We start from the raw sequence: 13,039 nt of genomic DNA on the forward strand, positions 1-13,039 counted from the left end.
TTTAAAGACCTGAGATGTTTTTAGTCATTTGAGAAATTTTAATCTAGTCATTCCAAAAACTCAATAATGTTTTCCTACTTGGTTAGCTTTTTCAATTATATCCAATAACTCAAAGGAGATAAATAATAACTACACGAACTATATATCAAGACTGCAAATTTCAACAAAAATATGTTAGACACTTATAGAAATATGAACTATGATTCTAAGTAACCTGATGTCACTAATCTTGATCAGGCTGTGATACAGAGAAGCAAAGATTAAAAGGTCTTAATTCTGAATCCAACATAAACCTAAAAATTCAAATAGTTCCATTTAGTTTGGTAGCCCCAACATAGAACCAGTTTTAGTATTTCCAAGTGGTTTAAGAGAAGCCAAATAGAGTTTTTTGCCTTTTTAACCAGCCTTATGTAATTACAACTTTAAAGAATTCTCAACTCCCCATTACTAATGCAGATTGGTACAACAGAAAGTTACATTCTTGGGTTAATGAGTAGTTAAGTGACTTTCCCAGTTAAACAACCATATAGTCAGTATATGTTATGAAAGACAATGGAAAAGACTTAAATTCAAGTCTTCTTGACCCAGAAGCTTGGCTAAATATTACAAATATATTGTTACAATATAATGGTGAGCTGCAAAAATCTGGAACAACTACATGTCCACTGTATTTTATTGTTTAAATTATTAAAATTCCTCAGCACTGCATTTTAAAATTAGCTCAAAGGCAAATGATATACCAAATACTTATCTAATATCAATATTATCTGGAAAGTATGTATCAAAATGGCACTATTCAAAAAGGTAATCACATACCTTTTAATTTGCAGGACTGTAACAGCTGTGTATAAAATAATAAGCAAAATGTCGGCAGTAGCAGTTGAATTGGTAGGCACTCAAAACAGTTGCTTTGAGGCAGTATAATAGAGCATGAAATGAAAGAATCATGCAAATCTATGAGCAAAAATAACCAAACCTTCCCCAACCAAAAACCAACCATTCATTCCTCCTCCCTCTCCCACCCTTCATTTTTCCCCACCCTCCCCAAAAAAGGAGAGAAAAAAAAAAAAAAAAAAAAAAAGGTCTTCCTGTGGGCATACAATCCTTTGGCTTTGAGAAGACCTACAGTTTTTATACATTCACCTGGTACATCATGAAGACCAGAAATATTGTCATAGAAAGAAGCTCTCTGAATATTCTGAATCTCTAAGGCAGAGAAACAGCAAAAAACAGAAGGACAGAAGAGCAGATACATAAAACACTTTTGTTAGTACGCAGAACATTTGAAATCACAAGTAAACTTTGAAACTGGGCTACAAAAATAACTAGGCCATAACAGATTCCATGCAAATATGTGAGTGTGTGTATTTACACACACACACACACACACACACACACACACACACACACACACACACACACCCCCCCTCTCTACAGATTTTTGTATGGGTTTCTTTATAGAATAATTAAATTTGATGAATCTAAGACAGAGATAGGAACTGTGATGTCCTTGATAGAGGGAACTCTTGGGTAAGGAAGCTTCCTCTACCAATTTAGGTCAGAATCTTCTCTGCAGCTCCATAGTCTTAAAGAGTTGCCTAGAGCATTGAGAGGTTAAATGACTTGCCCAGAGTCACACAAGCAGTATGTCAAGAGGCAGAGCCTGAACCCAATTTTTTCCTGGTTTCAAGGCCAGCTTTCTTTTCACTTTTCTTCATTATGGCCTCCTTAATAAATCTGAGGATGGCTAAATTTACTGGAAAGGATAATAAGGGGGAAGAAAGTTGATTCCAGATTCTGTACATATATCATATTTATGATCAGTATTTGTCAACTTTATTAAGTGTTCATCCCCTTATAAGTGAATGGTATGGAACTGTTAGAATTATTTGAGTATAAGACTATTTAAACACTATATGCTTTCAAATGAGATAAAGTTATAGCAATTTAAGGAACTAAAATGAATGTAAAAATCAGCTTATTTCATATCTAAATATACTAATAAATGGGTTGCTTTTGCTATTTTGAAGGGAAATCTGTAAATAATGGTGATAATGGCATGCAGACAATTATAACAGAAATTCAAAGAAAATGCTTTTGTACCATATTATTAAAAATCTACAAAGCAGTATATATGAATTTTCCAAAGAAGCTGAATAATTTTCAAATAGCTACCAATCGCATAATTATTCACGAAAAAGTCTCATAATTCACAATACACTATCAAACATCTATAATGAAAAATTTCTTGTTATAAGATCCTTAAAGGATAATGATTTGGGTTAAGGGATAAAATTTCAGTTTATGAAAAGAAATCTATGTTCAAAAAGGAATCCTCAAAATTGTGTGTGTTTATGAAAATACATATAGGAAAGGGACATAATGTCACTAGGGCAGGGCTGCCACCAATGAATATTATTTCTTGTTTGACTTTCAGAAAAATCTGCATATAATTTGTTTCAAATGAAACTAAAAGAGTTTAAAACTAACTTAATTGCTTTATACTAAATGTTAACATATCATTTGGTAATTAAGTTTTCTTTAGAGATAACTTACCTTTTTCACATGTAAGTGTGGTACAAAAAGAGAATTTATATAATTTGCTAGTTTTATTTGTCTACAAAATTTTTTTTGTTTATCCCAACCCACCTCTTTCTTCCCTGTGGTTGAGTTAGTCATTTAAAAAACTGTCCCTAAAAATTGTTTTTTAGGGATTTTTTTTTTTAATGTTTTAAGTTCCAAATCTCAGACTTCAACTGCATATAAACCAAATTTGGCACTGTTACAACCATCACCACCACTTGCAATTCAGAGTCCCTTGATTCCTATGGTCAAAGTCAGCTTCTTCCTGCTCTTTTTTTGACCATAGATATTGATGCCTAAAATTGTGCCTTAGTCAATGCTCTGAAACTACTTCTGCTTAAAGCCTTGACACTGTCAGTGGAAGACATCAAAAGTTGGTGAGAGCATAGAAAGGAGAAACAGGATGGAGGCCTGAGAATTTGAGAGGCAAGATTAGCCTCAAGTTTTACACATAAGAGCATAATAATTTACAAATTCCAGTGTAAGATCCTAGAAGCAGTGATCTTGTCACATTTTTTTGTATTCCCCCCAGGATCTTAAAAACCAGTTCAGAATAAATGCTCAGTAAGTATTTACAGAATAAATCTGAAAATTTTTGATGAACCTAAAATAGCCCCTCTGATAAAATATAAAATGATGTCTCTGCTCTTATGATCTTTTTGTATTCATTGAAAAATGTACTTTAATAGCAGAATCAAGAATAGAATCTAGATTCTCTAAATTACAATCTGATATTGCCAATAATTTCAAATGTCTATTTTCCTTTTCAGGAAAAAAACTGTTATCTACATAGCATATTTAGTAAATTTTTAAGGCATCAATAGGACTAATTTCCACTTGAATCTCTTCTCACATATCTTAATTTCTTTCCATTCCCATTGATAATGGTTCATATATCTTCCTTTTTATCCCATCTTCTGCAAAAATAAAAGAACAAAGTATCTTTAAGGTTCCTTCTAGCTATAGAACCCTATATGTCATTAGGAGAATTAAAAGATAGATTATTATCAAGAATACCAAGCATCCTTACCAAATAATATTTAAACCTTCTTTAACGGTTCTCAATTCGAAGAATCATTATTCTTCACTCTACCTTGACTAAAAAGTGGTTGTCACATCTTAAAACTCACCATCACTATCAAAAACAATCACCATTTTTGGGGGGGAGAGGGAGAAGGAGAAGGAGAAGGAGGCCTTGTGGGGAGGGGAAAAGAGGAAAATTATTAAAGATCATCGTTAGGCTGAGGAAGAAAAAATTAAATCTTCCATGTCCTATCAAACTCAGGAAATAATTATAGCAACTGCCTATAAAATCATATTAATTCAATAAATGTTTGATGATATTAAGAAGGCAAAGTTATTGGTTTTTAAGTAAGCTCATTAACTCTATTTTAATGAAAATATACAAAGCATAAAATTGTGGTTTTTTGGTTAAATTTAAATCAAAAACATTCATCAATAAACAATCTGCAAATTGTGACTATTCCAAAAGACTTCTCTATGCCATCTGATCAACAACAAATGTTTCTGAATATCATCCACCCAGAAGATATTGGCATATATTTGAACTGAATATTGCATTTTTCAAAATAAACCCTAAATTCTAGTCTATGTTTAAACTAAAAACATTTAACCTTAAAAGAAATTTTATTACCTCTAAGATGTTAAATTCTAAAATTCTATGTTCTCAAAACCTTGTCTTAAATTTCTCTAATTAATTACCAAGGAGCTAAAATATTTCCTCCTTCAATTCTCTAATCTCAATGCTAATTCACATGCTTCCAGCAATGTGATAGCCTCATATTTCACAAGATTAGAAACTCCCTTAATCCTTCAAAATTTTTCTCCTTTCTTTCCTGTCTCAGAAGTGGTAAGTTTTTCCTTTTCCATTCCAGTGTGTCTACCTTCCTTTCAGAAAGTATGAGTCAAATTGCAAACCTCTAGTTCTCATATATCTTTAATTTTTACTAGCTTCTCTCTGCCTAAAAAGAGGGATATATTACCCTGTATTTCACCTTCCCTACAACTTCAGACTTCTCAGTAAAGTTACCCATGTTGAATAAATTAATGTCCTCACTAACTATTCTCTCCTCATATCTTGTATTCTGAATGTGCGAAACAGAACTCTATCTTTCTACTAAAAAATTCTCCCTTTATTGTCAAAGGTACTAGCATCATTTCAGATTCTTCATTTGCATTCAGCTCATCTGTCCAATCTACTGCCAGGTCGTGTTTTTCTACCTTAACAAAATGCTTTTATTTTTTTTCAAAATGTCTCAAATTTCTCATTTCATTCTCTCTATATATCTGACACTGGCACAGATCCTCATAATCTCAAACCTAGACTACTGTAAGGGTCTTCTGATAGATTTCCCTGCTTCAAGTGTCTCCCTATTCCAATCCATCCTCAACTTTGCTTGACAAAGTGACTCTCCTAAAATGAAAATCTTGACTATGCTCCCCCTTCAATACAATAAACCCAGTAGCTCCTCTCCACTTCTAGGATCAAATGTAAAATCTTCATTTGGCTTTTAAGGCCTTTTCATCATTTAAGGCCTACTTTTCCAATCTCCTTATATTTTATTTTACCCTCCTCCACAGTCTTTACAAAAACAGTGATGTGGATCTTCTTGTTATTCTTTCATTTTTTACTGGTTTTCTCTCCATATTTGGAATATTCTACTTTCTCATGTATGCCTTCTGAATTCAGGACTTAGTTCAAATCACTTTTTCAGAAAATCTCAGTTCTCCTATTAAAGACTTCTCTAGGCAATTACTTTCCATTTATAATATATATATCTATCCAATCTATAATTTTTGCATGTTATTTCTCCCATCAAATTATGAGAATAGAACATATTTTTGTTTATTGTATGCTTACTGCTTATTACACATCACAGAAGACTTAATTAAATTCTTAGTATTTCCACCATTCTACAAAAATTAATTTACTCAAAGGTCATCAACAGATTTCTAATCATAAATTTTAAAGATGTTTTAAAAAATTCTTCTCATCCTTTACTTCTCTGTAGCCTGTGACACTGTAGACCACCATAAGGTTTTCCCTCTGTATACTCCTTTTATTTCCCAAACCCCAAATTTTCCAGGTCTAACTCTTAACACTCTAATAACTTGTCAAGTGTATATGGAGAAGGGAGAGATTTAATCAGGAAATCATCTTGTAAATTTGATGAATTACAATGTGTGCAATGGTCTATGTAATGTCTCTCAAGGAAGATGGACTTAAAAATATTTTATCCTATTTTATTACTATTAGCTCTGATATTTTAACTAGATGAGAACAATTCTTAATCAAAAGACCTTAGACTAAGTATGTAAAGACTTTGAGAGCAACTGGAGTATATATTCCCATCAGAGCCCTAAACTGTGTCCTCAGATTGATTAGCAGGAAACAATATATACATCTTCAGAAGCCAAGGACAGACTCATCAAAGAGGCATTTCTTGAACATTTCATGATGAGGAAAAAAAAACTTCCAGCAACCAAGAGCTTTGCCATTCACTCCTTTGCCATAGGTACTCTGGCTTTGCTCTCATATTCTCCCATACTTTGTCCAAACTTTTGAGAGACTGTAGCACAGATGTTTTGGGGGAATCATCCTTAATATATAACTTAAAATACTTCTTTCTAAAAGTTACTTAAGGTTGGCCAATTTAATGTTCAACTAATAATCTTGATGGGGGTAGGAGGATGGGGAAAAACATACTAGTGAGGGCTCTAGCCAATAGCATGAGAAAGTCTTCAGTGGTACCCCCAGAACTCTTATAATCAGACTAAATGCTGGCAATGTAACTTATCTATGAAAGTGGAAGTTGTAGAAAGGCTGTGCCCCCAAAAATCTATGTAGGGTACATTATTAACTTGCTGGACCAAAGGAATTCCTCTGGTCCAGAGAGAATGATGGATTCTGGGGGAATTGTCAGAAGAGTTGTCTTTCTGTAGCTATAGGTAACATGGGAATGAGAAGGGTGGGAGGAAGGGAAAAGACAGTTCCTCTAACAAATGTCCATTCCCTCTAACTAGTCACCCATCAGTAGTAGGACCACCTCTTATAGACTACAGAATTTTCTTGCATGCCCTCAGTAAAGACACATACCTGCTTCCTTCAGGATATTCTACAGGTTTTGTAACATCAAGTTAATAAGGGCACATATCAAATTGATCAATAATTCCCATAATCAATCTTCTATCCTTTTCAACTCTTTCCTATCTTTCTTTCCTTATCCATTAAGATGAACATTAAGTTCAGTCCTCAATACTCTTTTCTTCCTTCTTTACATTCTATCCTTCAGCAAACTTGATCACTCCCATGGCTGACACTTTCACCTCTACGTTCCCCAATTGATATTTCTTGCTTTGACCTAGTTTTCATCCCCAAACTATCTACAGGATATCCTTTAGACTTTCCAACTCAACATTTGAAAATCTTGACATATTTTCCCTCCAAACTGTACTTATTCCCCATCTCTAGCAGTGGCCTCACCTTTCACCCTATCCCTCATCTCAGACATCTTTCACTCTTTACCCTAACCTCTTATGTCATATCAATTTTATCCCAACATCATCTCTTTTATCCATCTCATTATTATGGAAATTCCCATGTCACTATCCTTATTTGGATACATTAGATAGTCTCTTAAGTTGTATTTATTCTGTCCTTCATATATATATTTTTTATGCACAGATGGCATCACAATATTTCAAGTGACTTCTGTCTAGTGATTAAAGATCATAATACACTCCATGGAAACCAAACTAAACTCCTGTCATCATGTCCATTTCACCCATTCTTTAAAGCGGTTTTTTATATATATATATATATATATATATATATATATATATATATATATATATATATATATATATATATATATGTATATATATGTATCTATATCCTTCCAAATGGACCAGTCTTTCCATTCCAACAAATAATTTATCCAAACATACATTCTGATTCCCCACCTTTATTCCTGTTCTGCTTGGAATGAATAAAACCACAGTTCTCTCTCAAAATCCTACCATTCCCTTACAACTTGATTCATCAAACATTAGCTTCATGATTCTCCCTGATCAATGCAGATTTCAGTTTTCATTCCCTGATCTGTTATCAAACATTTATCCTTATTCTATATTATTGTTTATTGTAGGTATTTGTGTTACCTTACAAAACTATATGTCCTGCAAAAGGATACATATAGAAGGAGAGAAATGGACTCGTGAATTCTTGGTATAAGGAGAAAAATACTCTTAAGAACACAAGGTGGCAGTTTTTCTGCAACTTAAGTCTTTAAGACTTGTCTAGAAGATGAGTGATTTACCCAGGGTCCTACATATTGATGGTATATGTCAGAAGCAGGATTCAAAAATCTAAGGGTTCTTGTCTGCCAGGCCAGATTTTTATTCACTAGGCCACAGAGCCTTACAGCTAGTCATGTAACAAATATCCCTTGCTCAATGAGTGACTAATCAGTTTACTCTTCCACTCCTGAACACGATTATCTTAGTATAATGTCACTCCTTCTGTAGTATATTGTCTACCACCTACTAAGATAGACCCGACCATACCAAGACCTAGAGCCATTTTTCAGTAGGAGATAATAACTTTTCATAACACCTGCTAATGAAATTGATGTTAAGTTCAAAGCAAGAGAGCTCTACACTTCTCACTAGGCCTTACAAAATGAATTCACTTTGAGAATACTATGAGTTACTCAGTAACAACAGATTTTCATTTAAAGCCCAAGAGTATCAAAACTTTTACTTTAATTGCTTAATTATTAGAAACCAATGTTCCTTCCCTGATTCTTTGGAACTTTAACTCTGCTCCACAGTCATTGTCATTCCCACGTGGGCCCACGATCTCATAAACAAGTACCTTTTTCACATATTTCACATACACATTCCAAAAGACACCAGCTCCTGAAAGTATTAGTTTCACTAGGCTGCAAGTACTTACCCATACAGCCATACTGGTTTTTCATATCTCTTTACTTTCTTCCCCTTATTTCTTCATTTGCTAAATGTGCCTATTTGTTTCCTCTTGGTTTTATTTTCTCTTGTCTCTTTATTCCTTGGCTTCTGAGAAGGGACCTGGAAAGATTTCTGGGGCTCTTGGAGGTGCTTTCAGAATAGCAGAACTGAGACTAAACTAGGGACAGGTCAGAAATAGAATAAAAGGCCTGAATAAAAGCAGATAACAGAGTGTTTCAGGAGTTCTATCACAAATAGAAATGAAGAGAACTCAGAAACAATGAAAAGGAGTAAATAGCAGGCTTTCAATATAAAGGATGGTATAACATATGCAATTTCTTTTTACTTGTACTTTTCTGAGCATGAACTATATACATTAGGTTGAGTTGCCTAATCATACAATATCACAAAAACAACTGCACTCAGTTTTGAAAATAAACTAAATAAATCTGCAGCAGCCATTTTCTAGAATAAAAGCAGACCAAGGACCAAAAATAGGAGGAGCAAATATAAATATAGGGCATTCATAGGTTGCTCTACCCAGTCACTCTTGCACCCTTCAGGTGCTCAGGTAGTCTCTCATTAATTTTCTAATACTGAAAAATATGGAAGGGGACAGATCTGAAGAAAAAGACTTTTAAATATAAATGGAGAATACTTTTGTGTCTTTGTGTGGCAATGTAGATTAGTACCTGTACAAAGTGATGATAACTCTTTGCAGTATTCTATGACTCTGGGTATAGGAATAGATTGGACTAGATTTCTAAGGTCCATTTCAGCTCTTAATCCTATTATTTAAAGTATCCAATTTTCTCCTGTAACACTTCCCACAATTTACCCTCACCAGAAAACCAAACATGCCCAATTTTCTAAATATTTTATTTATTTTTTTAAGCTGAATTATCTTTAAGTTGGACAAGTTCTGTTAAAATGGCAGCCCTGCTCTAGGGAGAAAAGCAATTTCTATTTATAATTATATAAAAGAAGATCATGAGATAAATTAAAATTTTAATGATTCCAGTTAGATTAATTACAAATTCTACATCATTAAACAATGGACAGGAAAAAGTTTATGCATGTCTCACCATCTTTCCAAAGTTCAGCAACAAATCTGTCTGATGACTGATGTAAAAGTGTAGCTACATTGTCATTCAGTGGATCCATGTTCTTCATCAGCCACTCATCAGCCTTATAGTCCACCTGTAGAAAAGAAATAGGACTGAGTAAATGAAATAAAATATTTTAAAAAGAAACTAAAACCTTTTAAGATTTGTCTAAGAAATAGGCTAAATGGAATTCTAGGATAATTTAATCAGTATGGAATCTACATTATCATTTCTTTAAATATCTATTAGAATGTGAACATTCACATTTTCACTATTTTGTATTCTGAAAAAATGGTCTAATTTTTTACTAAAGAAAATACTTGATACAAAACAAATTTAAGAATATCTAACTATAACATGTCCTTAACTGTCCTTACCTTTCCTGCATAATGAATAATACAAAAATCTGCCTTGTCTTTCAGCTGTCGGGGTTTTTGGAACTTAGAATGTGTGCCTTGCTCTTGAACCAGTTTTTCCACAAAGGTTTTGTCAGTAGCTTTAGGAAACCAGCATTCCTCATCCAAAAGAGCCAAAACACCAGGTGGATTAGCCTAAAAAAAGAAGCAAAATTCAATGACAAAATTTTATATCCATCTTAAATACAATAATTCCTTTAGTGTTTTGTAGAGGTTCTCCTCATAATAATAGCTTTTGTAATATACTTTTCTGTTAAGTATGTAGAAAATGTTTCTCTAAGAGCTGGAGATTTACATAATGGGATAATAAGCAGATACTTCTATGAACTTGCCATATGATTTATTGGAATAGGGATGGGGACTAGACTTAACTTGTGATTTCATTGATATCAGAAACTCCATCTCAGTGAGCAAACACCTTTTATCATAAAACTCATGGACTTTGAAAGTTGTGAAGAAAATTAAGAAATTGAGCGAGTTGCCCAGGATCATAGAACTAGCATACATCAGAAGCATTACCAAACTTTTGAGTCCTCCAAGTCTGTAATCTTGGCCTTATCACGGACCCCTCACTTAGCAAATCCCATCAATGGCCAAATCTTTTCAAATTCCACAATGTTTCTAACATCCCACCCCTTATCTCTACTTACACGTCTACCTAATCCTTAATTAAGCTCCTTATCAACTCTTTAATTAAGCTCCTTATCAACTCTTTATCTTATCACAATTGTTCCCCTATTTGTTCTCTGACAGGAGTCTTACACTATGACCAGCCTCCAAGCCTATGTTTTAACAGTCCCCAGTAACTACAATAAACTCCTTCTCAATCTCTTTTCTTCTCTAAGATAAAGTTTGAACATCACCTTTTATATAAAATTTTTCTGACTTATCCTTAACTTAGAGACCATCTTTCAAAATTACCTAGGTAATTCTCTTTATTTTACATACTTATGTTTTTTGTATGTATAAATTATATGTGTGTATGCATACTTATTACTATCTCTCTTGTGAATAGGGATTTTCACTCACTTTGTGTGCTCCTACCTGATATTCAGTAGGTAATTAATAAATATTTGTTTACTGATTAAAGTAGAGCTTGAATGAAGAACCTGGGCTTTTCTGGCTCTGGATTTCTATCTACTATCTCATGATCTTTGATCATAGTTCTTTGAACTATCATTATGTTTCAATATCATTATGTTTCAAGTTATAACAAGGTTCCATTAGAGTTTATGATGATTCCTTGACGGGCTGCATTATTCAAATCTATGCATATTTTCATTGGGCTGGAAACAACTGTCAAATTTTACATAAATATAGCTTTCAATAATGCAGATCTGAATGCATGTGACAACTTCAAGGGACTCATTGTGTGCACTAATCAGGACCTAGCTGTAGTAACTTTCATGTTAAAAAAAAGACAAGTATAAAGTGATGGGGGGAATCTGAAACTGTCCTCAGACTTTGGGGGGAGAAGCCATAGGTGAATTCTTAAGAAATTCTCCTTGAACTCTTGAGAAACTCTCTTCTGGAAAAGGCTCGCCTCAGGCGATCAAAATAAAGTGGCTAAATTCTGTTATCTTGGTGGGACTAGCAGCATCCTCAATTGAGCTGAAAATTAGTCTAGGACCACTCCAATTTAGCTTGAATTTAAGTGGTTTTATTCTACTGAAAATCTAGGCCTGGGGCCAGTAATTTCATTCAATTGAAACTTCAGTCTCAGATTTCCTATTAAAGGACCATTTTAAACATTTCTTTGCAGAGGTACTAAGTGGCACAGCTGCTTACCAGGACCCCTTCCTGCTGTGAAGAGACCCTTTTCTCAGTGTTAATACCTGTTTATTTCTCTGCCAGGATTTCTCTGCTAGGACCTTTATCTCTCTGCCAATTATCTCAGTGCCAATAAAATTTCCTCTTTGCCAGTCAAATTTTTCAGGTTTGTGAATTCTTTCACGTTGAACTTGTGTCGCCCAAAAGGGGATTCTCACACCCCAACTCTCTGTACTGCCACTAACTGAATCAGGATTACAGAGGAAACTAATTATATCACAATACAGTAATAATTTTAAAGAAGATCAAGAAACCTGCATTAGTGACCTCTGGCTTAAGGTAAAAATATATTAAAATAAAAAAATTACATTAGAGGCTCTAATTAATCAAGTGATCAGGACAGGACATTATGTAATATTGATGTGGGCATAGCCCCCTTTAAGATTCCTTTTCTGATCTTCAACCCCCTTTGGGACTGGCCTTTGATTTATAAGATCTGGTCAAAACCACCCTTTTGTATTCCAAGGGGAGAGATCAGTATCTGAGATAATTTGGGCCATACCTAGCCCCCATTCTAATGATCTGCTCAGGTTTCCCAACCCCTACCCGGTGGATTCTGGCCCTCAAGGAATCAACCTGGTACTCCACCAATAGGCCCCCCTTCAAGCAAATAAAAGAGCCAAGCTGGAATCATCTCTTGGCAGAGAGTTGAAACATGCAAGCACCATTCTTTGCATCACAGACTCTCTGTCCGCCACTTTTGGTGTATTTCTTCCTCTATCTAATACCTTTTACTAACCAGACTTTAACCTTACTTCCAAATCCTACAATAAACATTTTTTTTTTTTTTAATCAATCTAGGTTTTTGGGCCTGTAAATTCATTTACAGGGGACTCTCGCACCGCCAATAGACCTCATTTAACTTTGTATCCTTGCACCAAATCCAAAGGGTTTGCAGGGGAGCTCCATTTGACTCCATGTATCCCAAACCTGCCACTAGACCTCAATTGATCCTAATTTTATTTAGGTATCCTTTATCTAGACCTCATCAAGATAACTTCTAGGGAGACAGCAATAGTTTTAAGGTCTCCTGACCTTAGGGCTTCTGTTCTAACAATAAATCAGTGATTCTAAATCTTCTGGCTTTGTAATCTATGATCCTGAGGCCCTCTG

At 34.2% G+C, this 13,039-nt stretch overlaps 1 protein-coding gene across 1 annotated transcript in view; it reads right to left on the reverse strand.

Moving 5' to 3' along the window:
• Positions 1-13,039, reverse strand: part of MYH10 (myosin heavy chain 10) — a 185,257-nt gene that overhangs the window by 72,649 nt on the left and 99,569 nt on the right. Inside the window, 2 exon segments of the mRNA XM_074311912.1 lie at positions 9,660-9,774; positions 10,058-10,231. Coding sequence (XP_074168013.1) covers positions 9,660-9,774; positions 10,058-10,231 — 289 coding nt within the window.

This window comes from Sminthopsis crassicaudata, chromosome 4, assembly GCF_048593235.1.
Source record: "Sminthopsis crassicaudata isolate SCR6 chromosome 4, ASM4859323v1, whole genome shotgun sequence".
Taxonomy (NCBI): domain Eukaryota; kingdom Metazoa; phylum Chordata; class Mammalia; order Dasyuromorphia; family Dasyuridae; genus Sminthopsis; species Sminthopsis crassicaudata.